Source organism: Salvelinus fontinalis, chromosome 9 (genome assembly GCF_029448725.1).
Source record: "Salvelinus fontinalis isolate EN_2023a chromosome 9, ASM2944872v1, whole genome shotgun sequence".
NCBI classification, from domain to species: Eukaryota; Metazoa; Chordata; class Actinopteri; order Salmoniformes; family Salmonidae; genus Salvelinus; species Salvelinus fontinalis.
The window spans coordinates 24,700,941-24,726,848 of NC_074673.1; the positions used below are offsets into that span (position 1 = coordinate 24,700,941).

The 25,908-nt window shown below is 43.6% G+C and overlaps 1 protein-coding gene across 2 annotated transcripts in view; it reads left to right on the forward strand.

Annotated features, from left to right (window-relative positions):
• banp (BTG3 associated nuclear protein) overlaps window positions 1-25,908 on the forward strand; it is a 101,492-nt gene that overhangs the window by 28,262 nt on the left and 47,322 nt on the right. For both annotated transcript variants that reach the window (XM_055933838.1, XM_055933837.1), the window contains 4 exons: window positions 1,235-1,396; window positions 3,934-4,046; window positions 6,195-6,266; window positions 14,180-14,224. In XM_055933838.1, coding sequence (XP_055789813.1) covers window positions 1,235-1,396; window positions 3,934-4,046; window positions 6,195-6,266; window positions 14,180-14,224 — 392 coding nt within the window. The remainder of the gene's footprint in view (window positions 1-1,234; window positions 1,397-3,933; window positions 4,047-6,194; window positions 6,267-14,179; window positions 14,225-25,908) is intronic.

Consider the following 25,908-nt stretch of genomic DNA (forward strand, 5'->3'; position numbering starts at 1 on the left):
CTCAGTTTGCTTGACATCATAGGAAAATCTAAAGAAATCAGCCAAGACCTCAGAAAAAACATTGTACACCTCCACAAGTCTGGTTCATCCTTGGGAGCAATTTCCAAATGCCTGAAGGTACGACGTTCATCTGTACAAACAATAGTACGCAAGTATAAACACAATGGGACCACGCAGCCATCATACCGCTCAGAAAGTAGACGTGTTGTGTCTCCTAGAGATGAACGTACTTTGGTGCGAAAAGTGCAAATCAATCCCAGAACAACAGCAAAGGACCTTGTGAAGATGCTGGAGGAATCAGGTACAAAGGTATCTATATCCACAGTAAAACGAGTCCTATATCGATATAACCTGCAAGGCCGCTCAGCAAGGAAGAAGCCACTGCTCAAAAACCGCCATAAAAAAGCCAGACTATTATTTATTTATTTTATTTTACCGTTATTTTACCAGGTAAGTTGACTGAGAACACGTTCTCATTTGCAGCAACGACCTGGGGAATAGTTACAGGGGAGAGGAGGGGGATGAATGAGCCAATTGTAAACTGGGGATTATTAGGTGACCACGATGGTTTGCAACTGCACATGGGGACAAGATTGTACTTTTTGGAGAAATGTTCTCTGGTCTGATGAAACAAAAATAGAACTGGGGGAGGCTTAGAACTATAGTTTGTTAACAAGAAATTTGAGGAGTGGTTGAAAACGAGTTTTAATGACGCCAACCTAAGTTTATGTTAACTTCCTACTTCAAGTCTGTGTGTGTGAATATATGTTTGTATATACAGTATTTCCTGAGCTTTTAAATATATCCTATATATAGAACAGACCCTTGTTTCTTAAGATGTATTTTTTTACTGTATTTCTTGCCATTTCATGAATGTATTATTCATTCTGTTTCTCTGTGCTATAGAAGTAAAAGTCAAATTAAATATTTTAGCAAATTTTTTTTTTTTTTTTTTTTAACCTAAACTGGTCCTAAAATTCAACATCTATCTAGAGTTAATGTGCTTCTGACATTTTGACAGCTCCGGCAGAGTTGCATTGATAGTGGGACAAGGCTGCACTGTTCACACTCCACACACAGACTTGGTATGAACTGCTGTCCATCATAAGCAATGAATGTGACTTATTCTACCTTGTCATGGTGATTTAGCTTAAGTTTAAGATTACAATGGTTCTTAAGATTGTTAAATTACATGACCTTGAACTCATGTGCCCTCTGTCATTGTTTTCCTCAGGTCACCTGTTCTATAAGTTTGGCATCACTGAGTCAGATTGGTACCGTATCAAGCAGAGCATCGACTCCAAGTGTCGCACTGCGTGGAGACGCAAGCAGCGTGGCCAGAGTCTGGCGGTCAAGAGCTTCTCCAGACGTAGCGCCAACGCACCGGGAAGCTCAGGTAATTCCTAGAAATAGCGTGTGTGTGTGTGCGTGCGGACTCACACATCTTTTCACTTATTTGTATGTAAGGAATCCAGTGAGTAATGCAGAGTGTAGCAGATGGTTCTAATCTCCACAACACAACCACGCCTCCTGTCCTCTCCTCCCTGAGATCCATCACCTCTCAACCCTGACCGGAGAGAGTGGGACAACAAGTGAAACACAAATATCCTGTGAGCCCACTGTGTGTACATTGTAGAATCACAGCCCGTTCTCCTCCCAGGCCACACACACCCCACCAGAGCACACACACCACTATAAAGTAAACACACACACACACACTCCAGAGCAAGTTCTCTCATACTCCTCTTAATAAAACTGCTTCGAAGTTATACTAATGGGCTGGAAAGAGGTGGCTGGGCCTGTTTTTAAACAGTTATTTATTAATGAACGGGGAGAGAGGGCTAACACAAAGTAGTCTCCACGAGCCACCTGGCTCTCGCCTCACTGCCAATGACTGGGCTGTGGAGGATTTATATCCTGCAATACTTGGACTGTATCCCAAATGGCAACCTATTCCCTATATGGTGTACTACTTTTGACCAGGGCCCATGGGGCTCTCTCTTTAGTCAAATGTAGTGCACTATAGGTAACTGACATAATAAAGAAAACTCCAACATAAAGTGTCTCAATAGAGCGTTGGGCCACCACGATCTAAAACAGCTTCAATGCAACTTGGCATAGATTCTACAAGTGTCTGGAACTATATTGGAGGGATGCGACACCATTGTTCCACAAGAAAATCCATTATTTGGTGTTTTGTTGATGGTGGTGGAAACCGCTGTCTCAGGCGCCGCTCCAGAATCTAGACAAAGAATCTAGACAAAAAAATAGCCACAAATAATGACCTGCCCAGCATTTTTATATATGACCCTAAGCATGATGAGATGTTAATTGCTTAATTAACTCAGGAACCAGATCTGTGTGGAAGCACCTGCTTTCAATATACTTTGTATCCCTCATTTACTCATGCGCGTCCATTATTTTGGCAGTTACCTGTATATAAGGTAAAGGGTGCCGTTTGGGACATGTTTATGCTTTAGGAGAAAGACCTCTCACTGGCAGTAAACACAACACATGTCTATGATATGAGCTGCACCAAGCATATATCTGTGCTACATATGTTTTGTCTATCATGATATGATTATTTTGAGTGAATTCTTTAGGCCTACTTTGTCACTTCTCAGTGTGGTGTGATTTCTTCAATGTAGGCCTACATCAAGCTAGCAACAAAAAACCCATATTCTCATAGCGAGCAGGCACACCCGCATGCACCAGTGTAAACACACACACACACACAGTGAGATAATAGATGAAGCTGTGGTGGGGCGATGGGGGACGTTATGGTGTGTGATAGTTGTTGATGTTTAGACTGAGGCAGGGGGTTTATGTTTGACGGCTCATTCATATGTGTGTGTGTGTGTGTGTGTGTTTTGGATTGCTAGCTTGATAGTCCTTGTGTTATTTTGACATGTTTGATACAGTGTAAACACACCGCATCATCCAGCAGATGGCCTGGGCTCAGTTTTCCAAAAGCCTCTTAAGGCTAAGTTCATCGTTTCCCAAAACCATTGTCACTAAAGTTGCAATTGAACGCTTGTTAATCATTGACTGCCTTAGACCACTCGTAGAGCAGTTAAGTGCATGTTTAGATGCATTTCCCCCAGATCTCTACTAAACATAGAATCAAGATGTTTATCTGTCTCTCTGTGACTGCCGATAACTTCAAAACGAAGTTGACTACAAATACAAAGTTACCAATGTCTTTGCAGTTGTTACAAACAAGGGAAGGATAAAAAGATGCGTGAAATGAAAACCAAGAATACTGCATTAAAAGGTAAATAGCCTACCAGAAGTATAGGCTACATGAGCCTATCAATTTCATGTCCGTTCAATTTAGTTTTATTTGGCTACTGTCTGTGTTTTGTTGCCTCAATATATTTGATGACGTGTAGCTAACAGGTGTGCCAAATCTTGATTATAGTGCAATATTATTGGGTAAGCATCAGAAAAAGCTGCATCAATATTTGCTGCCATAAGTGATAATATCTCTCTAGGAGCTGATCCGTCATCAGTATTGTGGAATAATTCTAATGCGCTGATCGGAGAGCAGCGCTGCCTTTCTTTCGAACCTATCATTATCGACACATGCCTCAACAAGGCACTTAGCAAACTTTCTTTCTGCGTGGTGTTTTGGAAAACACATGTTACATCTTCAGCCATTGCACGAAAGATACATCGTTAAAACACTCGTAAGCCTAAGTTCCTTCGCTATTGGGAAACCAGGCCATGGGCCGTTGCCAAGTGTTCCTTCAGAGGTGAACGGGGCTCTTCTTTCAGCCTCCAGACATGTGCTAACCCCCCTCCTCCCTCCAACTAATGGATCTGGGGGAGTATCAATTTTCTGATCCTAGATCTGTGACTAAGCTGGGCAACTTCTACCACACCTTACTGTTGTTAACTCATCTGCCCTGTGCTCATGCCCCTCCTCCCCAGAGGGTGGCGCTGTGGTGGAGGCAGCCCAGCAGACTCTACACTACACCCTGGCCAACCAGGCTGTCCAGCAGGTCCAGATCCACCGCATAGGAGAGGACGGACAGGTGCAAGTGGTGAGTGTCACTATCTCCACCCTCTGTCTCCTCTCTCCTTCCATCTCTTATTCCTGCCCTACTGCCTGATTTCTCTGTTAACCTCTCTCATCCTCTTTCACTTTCCTCTCAGTCTCTCACCAGACCTATTTCTCTCTCGGGTCTTTCTCCTCTCGTGATCCCTCTCTTTCATTTCTATCTGTCACTCCTTTCTCTTATCCTCTTTTTTCCCTCTCCTCTTTTGCACTCCATATCTCTCTGCCTTCTGTCTTGTTCTCGTTCTATCACTCTCTCCTCTCCACACACACACACACACACACACACACACACACACACACACACACACACACACACACACACACACACACACACCCCTCCTCCAGTTCCTTAGTCATCTGAGAGTCCCAGAGTGAGTCTCTTATCTGTGTTGTGTGGGTAGATCACCTCACCCTACTACACTGAGACTGTCCACCGCTCCACAGGAAGACAGTGTGTCAATGAAGCAGAGTTCCATCATGCTCAGGGATTCGATTGAACAACCTTATACAGCTGTAGGGGTCAGAGGTCACACTCAGGCCCACCACATCACTATGGGTGGGTGGGCCAACAGGAAGTAACCTGTGTCTGATCACTTTCTGTTCCCTGTGCACCTTCATTGAGTCACACTGTGGCTCTATTCCAATGTCCACACTATTACTTAGAATCAAGAAATGTGCTTTGACCTTTTCAGTGTTAATGAGGGAAAGGACCTACAAGTAAATGTTATGTATGCCATTCAAATGTGTTGAAGCCCAACTAAGGAGCAAATACTGTATTACTCCGATATCTCACCTCTTCTACTGGGCTGGACTGTGTTACTGAGGGAAGCAGCAGCTTGATAGCCTGAATGCCAGTCTGTATGTGCTATCATGCCAACTCATGCCAAAATTATGTTTATAAGCTATTTGAAGATTGCTGTGAGGCCAGTCAGACTGTTTGGCTTGACATTGACAGCAAAATAGTTGGCAAGAGCACAAACAGATCTGAAACCAGGCTAGCAGGTTGACTCTGTCGTATATGTTTATATGTGGTATAGAGGCAGAGAGCGTTGCGGAAAGTGCTGTTAATATTATCTCTATCAGGTCCGTGACCCGTATATACTAAAACGCTTTCTCAAAAGTCTGGAACCGGTTTCTCAAAAATGGCGAGTGTAGTAATGCATAAAAATACAGGCTAAGGCTGGACCCTTGTGGACCAAAAAATAAATAAGTTAACAATCATTATTTGTTTCAAATGAAATGTCCAGTTTAGTTTTGAGTCAAAATCCAATGAAAATGCAACATTACAAAATATCAGACTTTTTGATTGATCTTCCTGGTAAACTCCTACTCTGCTTTTATTCAAAGATGATCAGTCCCTCATGTGTTATTAAAGAGGAAGAGGGGGGAGAGGAAGTGGTATCAGGGACTAGGCCTGGGTTCAAATACTATTTGAACTAATGTAAATACTCAATCTGTTTTTAATTGCGCTTGTCTGGCTTAATGGACAAATGTAATAGTCCTAAAACGGCAAACTCCACCTATCTGACACTCCAGGCACTCTAGAGCAAACGTTCAAAGTACATTTTGAAAGATTTAAAGTAGTATTGGACTCCAGTCCTCGAATACCCTCAATAGCACACATTTTTGTTGTTGCCTGATTCAACTCAAGGGCTTGATGATTAGTTGACAAGTTGAATCTGGTGTGTTGTACAGGGCTACAACAAAAATGTGTGCTGTTGGGGGTACTCAAGGTCGGACGATAATTGGTAAACACTGTTCTAGAGTATTAGTTGGTGCAGCCGAGCTTAAAATGTACGAGTGCTGCTAATGCAGTTGAGGAAATGTAAAGCATATGATCTGGCAGGCAGTGACAGCAGCGAGGTTCAGACTAGTTGCTGATGGTGGAGGGGGAAAGTGGACTCACTAACTGTATGTGTTAACGGTGCCAGAAGAGTAGTGCACATCACACACACACACACACACACACACACACACACACACACACACACACACACACACACACACACACACACACACACACACACACACACACACACACACACACACAACTCATAGTGTGAGCTCTTTCTGTCTGTCTGTCTCTGTCTGTGTCTTTCTTTCTTTCATCTTGTTCTCTTTCCATTATCAGATCCCTCAGGGACATCTCCACATTGCCCAGGTGCCACAGGGGGAAGAGGTGCAGATCACACAGGACAGTGAGGTAAGTGTTTCTGTTTGTCCCTCTGTTTGTCAGTCCATCCGTTTGTCTGTCTATGCGGTCTGTCTATCCGGGTATCCCAGTCAGTAAATCGGAAGTGCACGGTCAGTAATGGTAGCAAGTATTAAAGTCATTAGGCAGGAGTTCACCGCAAGCAGATGTTAAATGTTAAGAGTGCTTGTTTATATCTTCTGCCTGCTTATGCATGGGTCATTATACTATTTGTTTCCACATAATACCCAGGTGGCCTGTGTCTCTCACCAGACAGCCTTGCATGCACACAATGGCTTGACTCTATGAGAATCTGACCCAAAACCACACCAAGTGTCTGAGAAAGAATTCTCTGCCTCAGCATCATAGTTAAACATTTTGTTTAATAAGATGTGGGGGAGAGATATTTATTTCAAGGCGCCACTGCGCGTGCGCGCGCACGCACACACACACACTTGAGTAGACACATACAGTGGGGCAAAAAAGTATTTAGTCAGCCACCAATTGTGCAAGTTCTCCCACTTAAAAAGATGAGAGAGGCCTGTAATTTTCATCATAGGTACACTTCAACTATGACAGACAAAATGAGGGAAAAAATCCAGAAAATCACGTTGTAGGATTTTTTATGAATTTATTTGCAAATGATGGTGGAAAATAAGTATTTGGTCACCTACAAACAAGCAAGATTTCTGGCTCTCACAGACCTGTAACTTCTTCTTTAAGAGGCTCCTCTGTCCTCCACTCGTTACCTGTATTAATGGCACCTGTTTGAACTTGTTATCAGTATAAAAGACACCTGTCCACAACCTCAAACAGTCACATTCCAAACTTCACTATGGCCAAGACCAAAGAGCTGTCAAAGGACACCAGAAACAAAATTGTAGACCTTCACCAGGCTGAGAAGACTGAATCTGCAATAGGTAAGCAGCTTGGTTTGAAGAAATCAACTGTGGGAGCAATTATTAGGAAATGGAAGACATACAAGACCACTGATAATCTCCCTCGATCTAGGGCTCCACGCAAGATCTCACCCCGTGGGGTCAAAATGATCACAAGAACGGTGAGCAAAAATCCCAGATCCACACGGGGGGACCTCGTGAATGACCTGCAGAGAGCTGGGACCAAAGTAACAAAGCCTACCATCAGTAACACACTACGCCGCCAGGGACTCAAATCCTGCAGTGCAAGACGTGTCCCCCTGCTTAAGCCAGTACATGTCCAGGCCCATCTGAAGTTTGCTAGAGAGCATTTGGATGATCCAGAAGAAGATTGGGAGAATGTCATATGGTCAGATGAAACCAAAATATAACTTTTTGGTAAAAACTCAACTCGTCGTGTTTGGAGGACAAAGAATGCTGAGTTGCATCCAAAGAACACCATACCTACTGTGAAGCATGGGGGTGGAAACATCATGCTTTTGGGCTGTTTTTCTGCAAAGGGACCAGGTCGACTGATCCGTGTAAAGGACAGAATGAATGGGGCCATGTAACGTGAGGTTTTGAGTGAAAACCTCCTTCCATCAGCAAGGGCATTGAAGATGAAACGTGGCTGGGTCTTTCAGCATGACAATGATCCCAAACACACCACCCGGGCAACGAAGGAGTGGCTTCATAAGAAGCATTTCAAGGTCCTGGAGTGGCCTAGCCAGTCTCCAGATCTCAACCCCATAGAAAATCTTTGGAGGGAGTTGAAAGTCTGTGTTGCCCAGCAACAGCCCCAAAACATCACTGCTCTAGAGGATCAAATCAAGTTTATTTTATATAGCCCTTCGTACATCAGCTAATATCTCGAAGTGCTGTACAGAAACCCAGCCTAAAACCCCAAACAGCAAGCAATGCAGGTGTAGAAGCACGGTGGCTAGGAAAAACTCCCTAGAAAGGCCAAAACCTAGGAAGAAACCTAGAGAGGAACCAGGCTATGAAGGGTGGCCAGTCCTCTTCTGGCTGTGCCGGGTGGAGATTATAACAGAACTTGGCCAAGATGTTCAAAATGTTCATAAGTGACAAGCATGGTCAAATAATAGTCAGGAATAAATGTCAGTTGGCTTTTCATAGCCGATCATTAAAAGTTGAAAGCTGCAGGTCTGGGATAGGTAGGGGTTCCATAACCGCAGGCAGAACAGTTGAAACTGGAACAGCAGCAAGGCCAGGTGGACTGGGGACAGCAAGGAGTCATCATGCCCGGTAGTCCTGACGTATGGTCCTAGGGCTCAGGTTCTCCGAGAGAGAGAAAGAAAGAGAGAAGGAGAGAATTAGAGAGAGCATACTTAAATTCACACAGGACACTGGATAAGACAGGAGAAGTACTCCAGATATAACCAACTGACCCTAGCCCCCCGACACAAACTACTGCAGCATAAATACTGGAGGCTGAGACAGGAGGGGTCAGGAGACACTGTGGCCCCATCCGATGATACCCCCGGACAGGGCCAAACAGGAAGGATATAACCCCACCCACTTTGCCAAAGCACAGCCCCCGCACCACTAGAGGGATATCTTCAACCACCAACTTACCATCCTGAGACAAGGCCGAGTATAGCCCACAAAGATCTCCACCACAGCACAAACCAAGGGGGGGCGCCAACCCAGACAGGAAGATCACGTCAGTAACTCAACCCGCTCAAGTGACGCACCCCTCCTAGGGACGGCATGAAAGAGCACTAGTAAGCCAGTGACTCAGCCCCTGTAATAGGGTTAGAGGCAGAGAATCCCAGTGGAGAGAGGGGAACCGGCCAGGCAGAGACAGCAAGGGCGGTTCGTTGCTCCAGAGCCTTTCCGTTCACCTTCACACTCCTGGGCCAGACTACACTCAATCATATGACCTACTGAAGAGATAAGTCTTCAGTAAAGACTTAAAGGTTGAGACCGAGTCTGCGTCTCTCACATGGGTAGGCAGACCGTTCCATAAAAATGGAGATCTATAGGAGAAAGCCCTGCCTCCAGCTGTTTGCTTAGAAATTCTAGGGACAATTAGGAGGCCTGCATCTTGTGACCGTAGCGTACGTGTAGGTATGTACGGCAGGACCAACTCGGAAAGATAGGTAGGAGCAAGCCCATGTAACGCTTTATAGGTTAACAGTAAAACCTTGAAATCAGCCCTTGCCTTAACAGGAAGCCAGTGTAGGGAAGCTATCACTGGAGTAATATGATCAAATTTCTTGGTTCTAGTCAGGATTCTAGCAGCCGTGTTTAGCACTAACTGAAGTTTATTTAGTGCTTTATCCGGGTAGCCGGAAAGTAGAGCATTGCAGTAGTCTAACCTAGAAGTAACAAATGCATGGATAAATTTTTCTGCATCATTTTTGGACAGAAAATGTCTGATTTTTGCAATGTTACGTAGATGGAAAAAAGCTGTCCTTGAAACAGTCTTGATATGTTCGTCAAAAGAGAGATCAGGGTCAAGAGTAACGCCGAGGTCCTTCACAGTTTTATTTGAGACGACTTTACAACCATCAAGATTAATTGTCAGATTTAACAGAAGATCTCTTTGTTTCTTGGGACCTAGAACAAGCATCTCTGTTTTGTCCGAGGTTAAAAGTAGAAAGTTTTCAGCCATCCACTTCCTTATGTCTGAAACACCGGCTTCTAGCGAGTAAAATTTTGGGGCTTCACCATGTTTCCTTGAAATGTACAGCTGTGTGTCATCCACATAGCAGTGAAAGTTAACATTATGTTTTCGAATAACATCCCCAAGAGGTAAAATATATAGTGAAAACAATAGTGGTCCTAAAACAGAACCTTGAGGAACACTGAAATATTCAGTTGATTTGTCAGAGGACAAACCATTCACAGAGACAAACTGATATCTTTCCGACAGATAAGATCTAAACCAGGCCAGAACTTGTCCGTGTAGACCAATTTGGGTTTCCAGTCTCTCCAAAAGAATGTGTTGATCGATGGTGTCAAAGGCAGCACTAAGGTCTAGTAGCACGAGGACAGATGCAGAGCCTCGGTCTGACGCCATTAAAAGGTCATTTACCACCTTCACAAGTGCAGTCTCAGTGCTATGATGGGGTCTAAAACCAGACTGAAGCATTTCATATACATTGTTTGTCTTCAGGAAGGCAGTGAGTTGCTGCGCAACAGCTTTTTCAAAAAAAATTGAGAGGAATGGAAGATTCGATATAGGCCGATTAGTTTTTTAAATATTTTCCGGGTCAAGGTTTGGCTTTTTCAAGAGAGGCTTTATTACTGACACTTTTAGTGAGTTTGGTACACATCCGGTGGATAGAGAGCCGTTTATTATGTTCAACATAGGAGGGCCAAGCACATGAAGCAGCTCTTTCAGTAGTTTAGTTGGAATAGGGTCCAGTATGCAGCTTGAAGGTTTAGTGGCCATGATTATTTTCATCATTGTGTCAAGAGATATAGTACTAAAACACTTAAGTGTCTCTCCCGATCCCAGGCCCTGGCAGAGCTGTGCAGATCCAGGACAGCTAAGCCCTGGAGGAATACGCAGATTTAAAGAGGAGTCCGTAATTTGCTTTCTAATGATCATGATCTTTTCCTCAAAGAAGTTCATGAATTTATTACTGCTGAAGTGAAAGCCATCCTCTCTTGGGGAATGCTGCTTTTTAGTTAGCTTTGCAACAGTATCAAAAATAAATCTTGGATTGTTCTTATTTTCCTCAATTAAGTTGGAAAAGTAGGATGATCGAGCAGCAGTGAGGGCTCTTCGATACTGCACGGTACTGTCTTTCCAAGCTAGTCGGAAGACTTCCAGTTTGGTGTGGCGCCATTTCCGTTCCAATTTTCTGGAAGCTTGCTTCAGAGCTCGGGTATTTTCTGTATACCAGGGAGCTAGTTTCTTATGACAAATGTTTTTCGTTTTTAGGGGTGCAACTGCATCTAGGGTATTGCGCAAGGTTAAATTGAGTTCCTCAGTTAGGTGGTTAACTGATTTTTGTCCTCTGACGTTCTTGGGTAGGCAGAAGGAGTCTGGAAGGGCATCAAGGAATTTTTGTGTTGTCTGAGAATTTATAGCACGACTTTTGATGCTCCTTGGTTGGGGTCTGAGCAGATTATTTGTTGCGATTGCAAACGTAATAAAATGGTGGTCCGATAGTCCAGGATTATGAGGAAAAACATTAAGATCTACAACATTTATTCCATGGGACAAAACTAGGTCCAGAGTATGACTGTGGCAGTGAGTAGGTCCAGAGACATTTTGGACAAAACCCACTGAGTCGATGATGGCTCCGAAAGCCTTTTGGAGTGGGTCTGTGAATGAATATTAAAATCACCAAAAATTAGAATATGATCTGCTATGACTACAAGGTCCGATAGGAATTCAGGGAACTCAGAGAGGAACACTGTATATGGCCCAGGAGGCCTGTAAACAGTAGCTATAAAAAGTGATTGAGTAGGCTGCATAGATTTCATGACTAGAAGCTCAAAAGACAAAAACGTATTTTTTTTTTTTGTAAATTGAAATTTGCTATCGTAAATGTTAGCAACATCTCCGCCTTTGCGGGATGCACGGGGGATATGGTCACTAGTGTAACCAGGAGGTGAGGCCTCATTTAACACAGTAAATTCATCAGGCTTAAGCCATGTTTCAGTCAGGCCAATCACATCAAGATTATGATCAGTGATTAGTTCATTGACTATAACTGCCTTTGAAGTGAGGGATCTAACATTAAGTAACCCTATTTTGACCCTATCTCCTAGTAACCCTATCTCTTTCAATAATGGCAGGAATGGAGGAGGTCTTTATCCTAATGAGATTGCTAAGGCGAACACCGCCATGTTTAGTTTTGCCCAACCTAGGTCGAGGCACAGACACAGTCTCAATGGGGATGGCTGAGCTGACTACACTGACTATGCTAGTGGCAGACTCCACTAAGCTGGCAGGTTGGCTAACAGCCTGCTGCCTGGCCTGCACCCTATTTCATTGTGGAGCTAGAGGAGTTAGAGCCCTGTCTATGTTGGTAGATAAGATGAGAGCACCCCTCCAGCTAGGATGGAGTCCGTCACTCCTCAGCAGGTCAGGCTTGGTCCTGTTTGTGGGTGAGTCCCAGAAAGAGGGCCAATTATCTACAAATTCTATCTTTTGTGAGGGGCAGAAAACAGTTTTCAACCAGCGATTGAGTTGTGAGACTCTGCTGTAGAGCTCGTCACTCCCCCTAACTGGGAGGGGGCCAGAGACAATTACTTGATGCCGACACATCTTTCTAGCTGATTTACACGCTGAAGCTATGTTGTGCTTGGTGACCTCTGACTGTTTCATCCTAATATCGTTGGTGCCGACGTGGATAACAATATCTCTATACTCTCTACACTCGCCAGTTTTAGCTTTAGCCAGCACCATCTTCAGATTAGCCTTAACGTCGGTAGCCCTGCCCCCTGGTAAACAGTGTATGATCGCTGGGTGATTCGTTTTAAGTCTAATACTGCGGGTAATGGAGTCGCCAATGACTAGGGTTTTCAATTTGTCAGAGCTAATGGTGGGAGCCTTCGGCGTTTCAGACCCCGTAACGGGAGGAGTAGAGACAAGAGAAGACTCGGCCTCAGACTCCAACTCGCTACTTAATGGGGAAAACCGGTTGAAAGTTTCTGTCGGCTGAATGAGCAACACCAGTTGAGCATTCCTACAGCATTTCCCTCCAGAAGCCATGAGAAATTTGTCCGGCTGCGGGGACTGTGCGGGGGGGATTTATACTAACTTTACTATCTGTACTTACTGGTGGCACAGACGCTGTTTCATCCTTTCCTACACTGAAATAACCCTTGCCTAACGAATGCGTCTGAAGCTGGGCTTGCAGCACAGCTATCCTCGCTATAAGGCGATCGTTCTTCTGTATAATATGAGTACAGCGACTGCAATTAGAAGGCATCATGTTAATGTTACTACTTAGCTTCGGCTGTTGAAAGTGCTGACGAACCATGTCCAGATAAAGCGTCCGGAGTGAAAAAGTTGAATGAGGGTAAAAAGTTGTGATTTGTAAATTATGTCTGAGTGATCTGCATGGAGGAATGGGCCAAAATACCAGCAACAGTATGTGAAAACCTTGTGAAGACTTACAGAAAACGTTTGACCTCTGTCATTGCCAACAATGGGTATATAACAAAGAATTGAGAAACTTTTGTTATTGACCAAATACTTATTTTCCACCATAATTTGCAAATAAATTCATTAAAAATCCTACAATGGGATTTTCTGGATTTTTTCTCCTCATTTTGTCTCATAGTTGAAGTGTACCTATGATGAAAATGACAGGCCTCTCTCATCTTTTTAAGTGGGAAAACTTGCACAATTGGTGGCTGACTAAATACTTTTTTGCCCCACTGTATACATACGCCCATATATACACACAAACTTGAATATACACACACGCATGCGCACAAACACACACACACTTGAATACTCATGCACAAAAGCATACCTAAACTCACTCAAACAAACAAATAAACACGGGCACTCATGCAAATAGGGCTGACACACTGACCAGGTATTCTACAGAGGTTCTTAACCTGTACAAGCAAAGAGTAGCGAGAAGGAGAGAGCAAGAGAGACAGAGAAAGAAAAGCTCCAAAAGCCTTTCTGCTCTTTGTGATTGGATGACAGAAATGCTTTTGTTGTTGTCTCTCCCACTCAATGATCTTGTTTGTTTTGGGAGTTCATAGCTTAGCAACAAAATCCCACTTCTCCCAATTGCCACTCACAGTGTGTGGAACAGGGCATCAAAGCCATTGGTTTCAACATGTTGGAGAAGGAAATTAGGCTATTTGGGAGACATTACCATGCTGCCTGTCCATATGGCAGCTCAGCCGGCATTGGATATGTATGAAATACAATTAGATACTAAAATAGCGCAGAGGGAATGAATGGGGCTTATTTGGGCTTGTTTTTAATGTGGTGTTGCTAATGTCATGTGACTGTGATGCTGTCTGATTGATCTCTCTCTCTCTCTCTCTCTCTCTCAGGGGAACCTTCAGATTCACCAGGTGCATGTTGGGCAGGATGGACAGGTAAGTCCCTTCACTCCCTACAGTAACTCTCCCCTCAGGTTTTACCCCCAAGCTTCTTCACGGAAAATATTTGCAATGAAACACGAACTAGCGCTTGTTATTGGACGAGTCCATGTTGCCCATCTCTGTTTGGTGCCTAACAGAACAAAATCACCCATGGAGGTTTAGTTTAGTTCCCACAAATTCTTCATTACTTCTGGGTTACCTCCATGTGCTGGTCCTCCTCTTTCCTGTGGATCCTTCAAACACACAGAGAGGAGCTACAGCATTTATCCATCCCTGTCTGATCTGTCTCTCTCTCTCTCGAATGTCTTTATTTCTCTCAAATGTCTTTCTTTTTCTCAAATGTCTTTCTCTTTCTCACTTACCCAGCCTCTCTCGCCTTCTGTCTCACATGCTTTCTCAACTTCCTATCAGTCTTTCCCCTCTGTCCATCCCTCCCTTCTCTCTTTGTGGGTAGAGGAATGGATGGTGTGTTTGGTGTTCTTCCTGTTTCTGTTCTTCCTCTTTCTCTGTTCTTTCCTTTGGGATCAAAGAGAGACTCCTGATCAAAGCACCAGGGCTGTGTGATGATCACAGATCACACATCACAGATGGGCGCTGTGCACACCAGGCATTATTTCATATTCATGATCTCATTGCGATCGTCTAGAAGCCTGGCCGTAGAGGAAGTGTCTCACTCTCTTTCTCTCACTCCCTAGACTGTTTTTCTCTGTGAGGATATATATGTGTGTGTACAGGACTGATTGTGTGAAGTTAAGTCTTTCTCAGCTTATGAGAACTGTTTTTATTAAACCCAAGCTATTTTTAAGCCAATTAGCTCACCCCTTATTCCAAGGTGCCCTCTGTGTTTGGAGAGGAGTGAGTTGGGTAAGGAATTCCAACAGTCCTACCAACTCTGAACTCTTGACTAGAGTTAATGGCCCTAGGGGTGCCAATGGTACTTTCCACAATATGGTAGTGTATCAGTTATCAACCGATATTCAACTCCAGCTGTTCTCAGTATCTCCATAACTCCTTGAACTCAGTGACTCTCAAATGAGTGTAAGTTGAAGTCTAGCCTTGTTGTTGACTTTGAAGGCAAAAGCACTAACAGATCTGGGACCAGGCTAGCTTGGATCAGAGTTATTGGATCCATTCGTCTGTTCTAGACAGGGCCTCAGTTTGAGTCTCTGTAATGACACCTGTGTGTGTGTGTGGCATGGTTTTGGTTTGTATTAGATCTGCATTTCAAGCGGCATTGTTTTTTACATGTGTTCTCATTTCCACAGATTAGGTATTTGTCCCTTACCCCTTTACAGAAACACACACACACACACACACACACACACACACACACACACACACACACACACACACACACACACACACACACACACACACACACACACACACACACACACACACACACACACACACACACACACACACACACACACACACACACACACACACACACACACACACACACACACACAGATCTTGCACACTAATGAGATGCTATTGAGACCACACTACTACACTGTCTGAGACAAGGACTACATGCTTTCTGGTAAGTTAATGATGACAATACTGGGTGGGGTGAATATATTTTTTATGACATACATGATTTTTTGATAACTAGTAAATAGTAGCCTACAGCAGAGTGTTTAAATCATATCTAACTTGTTAACAATTTCTGCTAGTTAGTTTTTGCTACCATGTGGGGTTTAGCTTGCTTGAGACTGCTGAGTGTTTATTCACATGTTTTCATTAGGGTTAGGGTTATGTTTTTAAAATGTTTCATTTTAAAAACATTTATCTTACAAATTAGTTGTTTAATCTAACTGCTTAACTATTTATCTGTACATGGAATTGTATTTGGGGTTTTTTTACACTTTTTTTTCTCGTCTTTATAGGAAAATGCCACGGGAACTTTCTAATGTGTGGAGACATTTCACTGCAGCTAATGTAGATGGAAAAGCGGTGTACATTTGCAAATACTGTGCCAAATCATATGTGAAGCATGCAACAAAGATGCAGAATCATCTGGCCAAGTGCATAAAGTTCCCTCAGCGCTCACAACAAGCAACCTCTGACAAAAGTCCCTCTACTTCTATTCAAGGTGAAAATGATGACCCAGGCACCTTATCAATAGCAACAGCTCATGGTCCTCCTGGAATCAGATGTTTTTTTTACTCAATGGAGGAACGTAGTCAGAGAAATGCTGATAAATGCCTTGCTTGAGCTGTGTATGCAACATGTTCACCTCTGATGCTCACAGGCAATATGTATTGGAAGAGATTTCTGAATGTTCTTCGGCCAGCATACACCCCTCCAACCAGACATGCTTTATTTACTCATTTGCTGGATGCAGAGTTCAACAGAGTTCAAGTGAAGGTCAAGCAAATCATAGAGATAGCAGACTGTATTGCAATCCTCTCTGATGGGTGGTCGAATATTCGTGGGCAAGGAATAATTAACTACATCATCTCCACCCCTCAACCAGTATTCTACAAGAGCACAGACACAAGGGACAACAGACACACCAGTCTCTACATTTCAGATGAGCTGAAGGCAGTCAATGACCTTGGACCACAGAAGGTATTTGCACTGGTGACAGACAATGCTGCAAACATGAAGGCTGCTTGGTCTTAAGAGGAGTCCTACCCTCACATCACACCCATTGGCTGTGCTGCTCATGCATTGAATCTGCTCCTCAAGGACATCATGGCACTGAAAACAATGGATACACTCTACAAGAGAGCCAAGGAAATGGTTAGGTCATCAAGTTATAGCAGCAATCTACCTCAGCAAGCAAAGTGAGAAGAATAAGAGCACCGCATTGAAGCTGCCCAGCAACACCCGTTGGAGTGGTGTTGTCATGTTTGACAGTCTCCTGGGGGGAAGTAGTCTCTCATATCACAGTCTGCTGATAAGGACAGCCCCATCAATAGGATCCTCCTGGATGATGTATTTTGGGAGAGAGTGGTAAGCAGCCTGAAACTCCTGAAAGCAATAGCCGTTGCACAGATTGAGGGAGACAATGCCACTCTGTCTGATATTCAGACTCTGCTTGCAGATGTAAGAGAAGAAATCCGTACTGCCCTGCCCACTTCACTGTTGCTCCAAGCAGAGGAAACTGCAGTTCTGAAATGCATCAAAGACTTGTGCCTGAAGCCCATACACGCTGCAGCGTACATGTTGGACCCCAAGTATGCTGGCAAGAGCATCCTGTCTGGTGCAGAGATCAACAAGGCCTATGGTGCCATCACTACCGTGTCTCGCCACCTTGGCCTGGGTGAGGGCAAGGTTCTTGGCAGTCTGGTGAAGTACATCCAAAGCAAGGGCTTTGGGATTGAGATGAAATATGGCAGTCATGCCAACATATCTCATCAGCCACCTGGTGGAAGGGACTTTGTGGAACTGAGGCTCTTTTCCCAGTTGCCTCCATCATCCTCCAAATCCCACCAACATCAGCCGCCTCAGAGCGCAACTGGTCCTTGTTTGGGAACACGCACACCAAATCACGCAACAGGCTGATCAATTCAAGAGTTGAAAAATTGGGAACCATCTGGGCAAATTTTAGTCTTTTTGAGCCTTACAACGAGCCATCCTCAACAAGGTTGGAAAGTGACAGTGAAGAGGAGGCCTCAGAATCTGATGTTCAAGAGGTGGACATTGAGGAGGTCCAGGGAGAAGACATGGACAACCAAAGCTTTAGTTTCTAGACTATCATTTTGTGTATGTTGAAAACATTTTTGGGAGATGCGATGGATCCTTCAATATTCCCTTTTGTTGTTCAGTGAAATCATCCCATGTGAAGAGTCAACTCATTTAATAAAATTTAAATTCGTAATTAAATAGTTAAAAATAAAATTTCAAATATGTCTACTTATGATAAGGTTAAAGGTTTATGTTTCTGGTGGAGCGATAGGGCAGGAGTGATAGAGATACTCTGAATGATCGGCCATGAAAAGCCAACTGACATTTACTCCTGAGGTGCTGACCTGTTGCACCCTCAACAACCACTGTGATTATTATTATTTGACCCTGCTGGTCATTTATGAACATTTGAACATCTTGGCCATGTTCTGTTATAATCTCCACCCGGCACAGCCAGAAGAGGACTGGCCACCCCTCATAGCCTGGTTCCTCTCTAGGTTTCTTCCTAGGTTCTGGCCTTTCTAGGGAGTTTTTCCTAGCCACCGTGCTTCTACACCTGCATTGCTTGCTGTTTGGGGTTTTAGGCTGGGTTTCTGTACAGTACTTTGTGACATCAGCTGATGAAAGAAGGGCTTCATAAATACATTTGATTGATTGATTTCTGTCTCCACATAGTATGGTAAGTATATCCAATGCAAAAAACATCTACATTTAAATGGTATTAATATTAATTTGCATATATTTCACATATTCCCGTTAATTCCCATGGAAAGTTTCCACCTTTGAATATTCCCCAAAATGTGCAACACTAGTTAGATCTAAGTGTCCCTCCCAGTGGCAGAGTGTCGCTGACTAGGCTTGTGTCCCAAATGGCACCCTGTCCTCTACTATATAGAGTACTACTTTTGACCAGAACCCTGTAGGCCCTACTCAAAGGTAGTGCACTACATAGGGAAAAGGGTGCCATTTGGGAGGCACCTTAGCTGTGGATAGGGATTTAACGAGGCAGGACCTCTATCCCCTTGGCAGAACATGAGAACCCACTCTTTTCTTTTCACGCTTAACTTTATTGGTCCTATTTTGATTGTGTCTGTAAAATGATATGAGGCCAGTGCCAAAACAAACACACACTGACTTATTCTTCTAACCTTGTGTTCCAGGTCTGGCTTTTCACACACACAGATATGGACACACACACAGTGACTCAAGGGTATCTTCCCCTCCTTGCTAGTGTGTTTTCCCAGGGAGTGAGACAGGAATAGCACTAGCTGACTCTGTCAGTATTGTTCTCACACGAGCCTGGTGTGTTTTTATGTGTGACTGATTGCTTTGAACGTTGATGCAACCCAGATCAGATTAAAGGATACAGACACACACACACACACACGGAGAAAGGCACAGAGGAACGGAGCGTGAAGTTGTTTCACTTCTGACTTATGAGTCACTTACTTATAAGTGAAGTCAGGTTTGTCAGATGAACTCGATTTGATTGCATCCCGGATTGTGTTCTGTTCATTGTGCGTCGGTAATGATGATTACTCTAACATGGTGAGAGCACAGCACACATTGCCAAAAGACCAAGGCACTGCATCTCAGTGCTCGAGGCGTCATTACAGACCCTGGTTTGATTCCAGGCTATATCACAACCGGCTGTGATTGGAAGTCCCGTAGGGCGGCGCACAATTGGCCCAGTGTTGGCCGCCATTGTAAATAAGAATTTGTTCTAAACTGACTTGCCTAGTTAAATAAAGGTGAAATAAATAAAAAAATATAATAAATGAATCCACTACAATATACAAGACCTGTTTCTGAGTACGTAGGCTACAGCTACACTTAATATCTGTGTGATGTTGCTCCAGCGCAGTGGGATACTGCTCACTCAGGCTATGTTAGTGTAGCCTATATCACACTGCTGGAAGACCTCCACATCTCCCCCCTATGCTCTCTCTTATCTGGGTCTCTCCTCTTCCCTCTCCTGTTCTTTTCATCTAATTTTGGTTATAGATAGGGCCAGTCTATCAGGCAGCAGGGTGCTTCCTTTTGCAACGCTCACTACCTCTCGTCACAGCTGCAGACTGCTGCCCCCTAGTGACGGGGTGGTTGATGAGTGTGTGAGGGTGGTGTGTGTGTCTGGTGGTGGGAGGGTGGGTGCGTATGTGTGTGGTGGCGGGGATGCTATGTTTCATGTGGTGACTGGTGTTTCTGTGGCAGTGGGATCCACTGTGGTCGCTTGGGAGATTGTGGCTTGTGTAAGGGGTGTGTATTCTTGGTCCAGACAGAGCAGTTGTATTATAGGCCTGTGTCATTGCAGTGTTGTGTGTGTTTACATACTGGGGTTGTGACTCCCTGTTAGAGGTCTGCAGGCTAGTTGTTGGGTGAGGGTGGAAGAAGGGCTCTGGGGTTAAAGGGGAACAGAGAGAGGGGAAGACAGATAAGATGGTTTTAGCCAAACAGAGAGAGTTTAAAAAGCTGAGTGGGATGCAGACTGACCCCCATGTCTGCTCCCTCCTTGCCCTCTACCCTTTACTGCTTGCTAAGGCACAGTGGCACGGTATATCACTCACTGTGTGTGTGTTGGTCTGTGTGCTTGTATGTGTGTGTATCCCTCATATTGGAGGGGGAGAGAAATTCTTGAAAAGATGTTCATGCCGACACTGAGGGGAAATTGAGAGGCAGGCAGAACTCTGTGTCACGCACACACAGAGCTAGACACGAACACAAACACACGATACCTGTGTGGAACTCCTCACACACATAAAAGGAGTGACAGTAAGTGCACCTGCGATATGGTCATACAGTTGAAGTCGGAAGTTTACATACACTTAGGTTGGAGTCATTAAAGCTTGTTTTTCAACCACTCCACAAATGTCTTGTTAACAAACTATAGTTTTGGCAAGTCGGTTAGGACATCTACTTTGTGCATAACACAACTAATTTTTCCAACAATTGTTTACAGACAGATTATTTCACTTATAATTCACTGTATCACAATTCCAGTGGATCAGAAGTTTACATACACTAAGTTGACTGCATTTAACCAGCTTGGAAAATTCCAGAAAATTATGTCATGGCTTTAGAAGCTTCTGATAGGCTAATTGACATCATTTGAGTCAATTGGAGGTGTACCTGTGGATATATTTCAAGGCCTACCTTCAAACTCAGTGCCTCTTTGCTTGACATCATGGGAAAATCAAAAGAAATCAGCCAAGACCTCAAATATTTTTTTGTAGAGCTCCACAAGTCTGGTTCATCCTTGGGAGCAATTTCCAAACGCCTGAAGGTACCACATTCATCTGTACAAACAATAGTACGCAAGTATAAACACCATGGGACCACTCAGCCGTCATACTGCTCAGGAAAGAGATGTGTTCTGTCTCCTAGAGATGAACGTACTGTGGTGCGAAAAGTGCAAATCAATCCCAGAACAGCGAAGGACCTTGTGAAGATGATGGAGGATATAGGTACAAAAGTATCTATATCTACAGTGAAACGAGTCCTATATCGACATAACCTGAAAGGCCGCTCAGCAAGGAAGAAGTCACTCCTCCAAAACCACCATAAAAAAGCCAGACTACGGTTTGCAACTGCACATGGAAACAAAGATCCTACTTTTTGGAGAAATGTCCTCTGGTCTGATGAAACAAAAATAGAACTGTTTGGCCATTGTTATGTTTGGAGGAAAAAGGGGGAGGCTTGCAAGCCGAAGAACACCATCCCAATCGTGAAGCACGGGGGTGGCAGCATCATGTTGTGGGGGTGCTTTGCTGCACGAGGGACTGGTGTACTTCACAAAATAGATTGCATCATGCGGCAGGAAAATGATGTAGATATATTGTGGATATATTGAAGCAACATCTTAAGACATCAATCAGGAAGTTAAAGCTTGGCATGGCCACACGGGTCTTCCAAATGAGCAATGACCCCAAGCAAACTTCCAAAGTTGTGGAAAAATGGCTTAAGGACAAAAAAGTCAAGGTATTGGATCTCAAAGCCCTGACCTCAATCTTATAGAACATTTGTGGGCAGAACTGAAAAAGGGTGTGTGAGCAAGGAGGCCTACAAACCTGACTCAGTTACACCAGCTCTGTCAGGAGAAATGGGCCAAAATCCACCCAACTTATTGTGGAAGGCTACCTGAAACGTTTGACCCAAGTTAAGCAATTTAAAGGCAATGCTACCAAATACTAATTGAGTGTATGTAAACTTCTGACTCTGTCACGTTTGTCGTAATGTAGAAGAGAGGAGGACCAAGGCGCAGCGTGATACGAATACATTCTTCTATTTAATGAAACGAAACGAAGAACACTTAAACAAACTTACAAAACAACAAACGAACGTGACGCTATATAATAAACAGTGCAGACACAGGCAACTAACACATAGACAATAACCCACGAACTACCCAATGAATATGGCTGCCTAAATATGGTTCCCAATCAGAGACAACGATAGACAGCTGCCTCTAATTGAGAACCAATCTAGGCAACCATAGACATACATCACACCTAGACAATAACAAAAACACCTGCATCCTCCATGTCACACCCAGACCTAATAAAGAAAACAAAGATAACTAAGGCCAGGGCATGACAGACTCACTAGAAATATGATGAAAGAAATAAAAGCTGAAATTAATCATTCTCTCTACTATTATTCTGACATTTCACATTCTTAAAATAAAGTGGGGATCCTAACTGACCTAAGACAGGGAATTTTTACCGGGATTAAATGTCAGGAATTGTGAAAAACTGAGATTAAATGTATTTGGCTAAGGTGTTTGTAAACTTCCGACTTCAACTGTATATGTATACATTCCTTAAGTGATACTGAGGTGACCCACTTGGTGCTCAGGCAGGAGGAAGTGGCTTTGAAACCGCACATCCTCTCTTCCTGTCTTTCGCTCTCCCCCTTCCATGCAACCTCCGGTAGAGCCCTCGGGCCAGGCCACATTCTGTCAGGCAGATGTTGCGTAACACCTGGAACGTCCTGAGGTTCAACTGTTGTGTTCTTGTGGATAAGCAGTGTGGGAACCGGGTCAGGGAACTCAGTGGTCCCAGCCGGGCCAGACGGCTCAGTGTTTCAGAACCCCAGGACCCTCTCACTTCCCCAGGCCCCTCTCACTTCCCCAGGCCCGTCTGTCAGTCAGGGGCTTTAATCACCAGAGAGCGGGAGGGAGGGAAAGGGAGCAGGGGAAGTGGATGGGAGGGAGGGGGTGATGGAAAGATGCAGAGTAAGTGATGGGGAGGATTGGACAGGTGGAGTTAGTGACAAAGAAAGGAACAAGTAGAGGTAGAGTACAGAGTAAGTGCGAGAGAGAGAGGGCGGATGGGACAGATATAGGGACGAGAAAAGGGGGAAGCAGTACCATACTGTTGCAGGGCTGTTTGGAGCTCAGCTCCCTCTGCTTCTAACACTGGAGTTCTGGGCTGTACTGCACTTAGCTCATTGCCCAGAGAACATAAGAAAAGCGCCAGGAGATTGCACTCAAACTAGTAAATGCCATTGGCAGCGTGGTGTGTGTGACACTGACCATACCAATCACTAATTTTAAACATTTGCTGTTGTTGTTCATTTCGATAATTAGCCTGTACTAGAGAAATGTGAAGTTTGAAATTAAATGTGAAGTTTGAAATTGTTTATGGGACTGGTGGTGGTGGAAAGGATAGTAACAAAAGAACAGTGTTGCACAATGTTTTAAACTTATTGTTCAGGCAATTTATCACAATATACATTTTTTGTCCAGCACTACCATCGCTATACTGTTACTGATGTCTAACACACAGAGCAGATGCTGGGGAGGTCTACAGGGTTAAGAACATAGAACACTCCGGATCGAACCGCTGGACCACAGCCGGAATTTTTTATTTAATCGTCCTATTTCTCCTTGTCCAAGAATGTTGATAATATCATGGGAGGGCTTGTTGAGCATTCTGGGATCCAAAATGGAGGAGAGAGACAGTGAATGGAGAAGACAGGCAGTGGCTTCCCCCGTAATTTACATCCACAAGGGGAGTGGAAAGTGAGTGAGAGTTGCATACTTGGAAACAGTGTGATGTACATACAGAGAGATGTATGTTTTATATCCATGTTTAGTGTTTGTGTAATGCATGTTAGTGGTGTAGGATTTAAAGCTTGTGCTATTAAAGAGGTTCCCATTTCAAAGGAGCAGTGTTTTAATAGGGAGTCTGCACTGTCTCCTATAGACCTATGGCATTATAGGAGGAAGATAAGGGGCTTTCCTCAGATCACAGATCATTCTGTAGATATCAAAGATGGAGATCACAGATTGCATGTCAAAATGTGTCTGTCTACTATCTAGTTGGTGTATGCTTTGCTTTGCTTTGCTGTGTAAGTGTTGGTGTTCATAAAATTGTGTGACGTTTGTGTATCTTTTTTTTCTCTGTGTGTGTGTGTGTGTGTGTGTGTGTGTGTGTGTGTGTGTGTGTGTGTGTGTGTGTGTGTGTGTGTGTGTGTGTGTGTGTGTGTGGAATGGATAGCAAAAAGGTTATCTATGTTCCTTGTAGTGGTACTTTATGCCCCTAGTAGTGTGTCTGGGCAGATACGATCTGTGGAGTGTGTTAAGTGTGTTAAGAACCAGATGTCTCTGGTAGCAACGTCAATGTGCCTGGAGCATCACTACCACACCAGACCTCCAGACTCCTGCTGGGTTTGAGCATACAGCTACCCCAGGAAGATGCACCACAGCAGGGCTTAGAGAGGGATGGAGAGTCTAATTATACCCTATTCCCCATTTTTGGTGGGGTTAATTGTAGCTACCACTTAAGTCAACAATTTCCTCAGTATCCCATTGACTTCAATTCATGACTAAGTGAAAATGTGACAAAGTTGTCTGTAGGCAAGTAGTGACAGCATGCAGAATAATTTGTTGTGTACTTTTGTCGCAGCTAGGAGGTAGTATGAGAAGCATCGTCCCAAAAAATGAATGTAATCCATTGTACCGATATTAGCAAAGCTGCATTGCAAGCCGAAACCACCTCAAAAACACTTCCAGTGGGCCACCATCCACTGCTGCTAAATTAAAATAGGGGAAACACTGACTTCCGTCAATATTCGAGAAGAATCTGTCCATATTTTCTTTCCAGTGAGAATGTCGTTATTTTTTGCATCAATCAATCTGTGATACACCTTTATTGTCTATGTTACAACAAAAAACAGACACAGATGTGGCTGTGAGACTGCATAAGAAAGTAGTTCCAGTTTTGAGTAACAAAATTCCATCAGTATGCAAGTAAAAAAAAATATCAAACTACCAAACTTAGTTTGAAGTGTTTTTCGGCTGGCAATGCAACTTTGCTTACATCGGTACTATGAATTACATGCATTTTTTGGGGATGATGCTAATAATGCTAACACCTGGCTGTGGCAAAAGCAAATAATTTAAACCGTTTGTGGAGACTGTCACTACTGGCCTACAGACACAGTTCATCCACAATTGAGTTATCTCTTTAAGAATATACACGGCCAATAGACACACCTTTTCCCATCACACTTTGATGACAAGCAATTAAAGATGATCAAGAGGATCCTTTAAAAGGGTCTGTTTTTATATTTATACAGTGTATATAGCCATGTTATTTTTACTCGTTATTCAATGTGTATTTATTCCTCGTCACATGTTTTAATTTTTTTAAATCTTTAACTCTGCATTGTTGGAAAATGAAGCAGTGCCCACTTTGCAAAAGGCAACATGGACAGATACGGCTCTACCTGTGCAGAGCACATGCCCTTTTGCCCTTCCTGTCTCTAAAGTGCCCTTTTGGGTGGTGATATAATTTGTATTCATTTTTTGTCATAGTTATTGTGTCTGATTGTGTTTCCTTGTTGGGGGTTTCTTTTTTGTGTGTGAAACGTGACTTTATGGTTTTAACTGTGCCTTTTTAGAATAGGGGTTTAAATATGGTAAGTAAGCATTTCACTGTTTAGTCTACACCTGTTGTTTATGACGCATGTGACAAATATAATTAGATTAGATTTTTTGTATCCTTTTCTGATAAAGACTGCTCGTATAAACGGCAGTA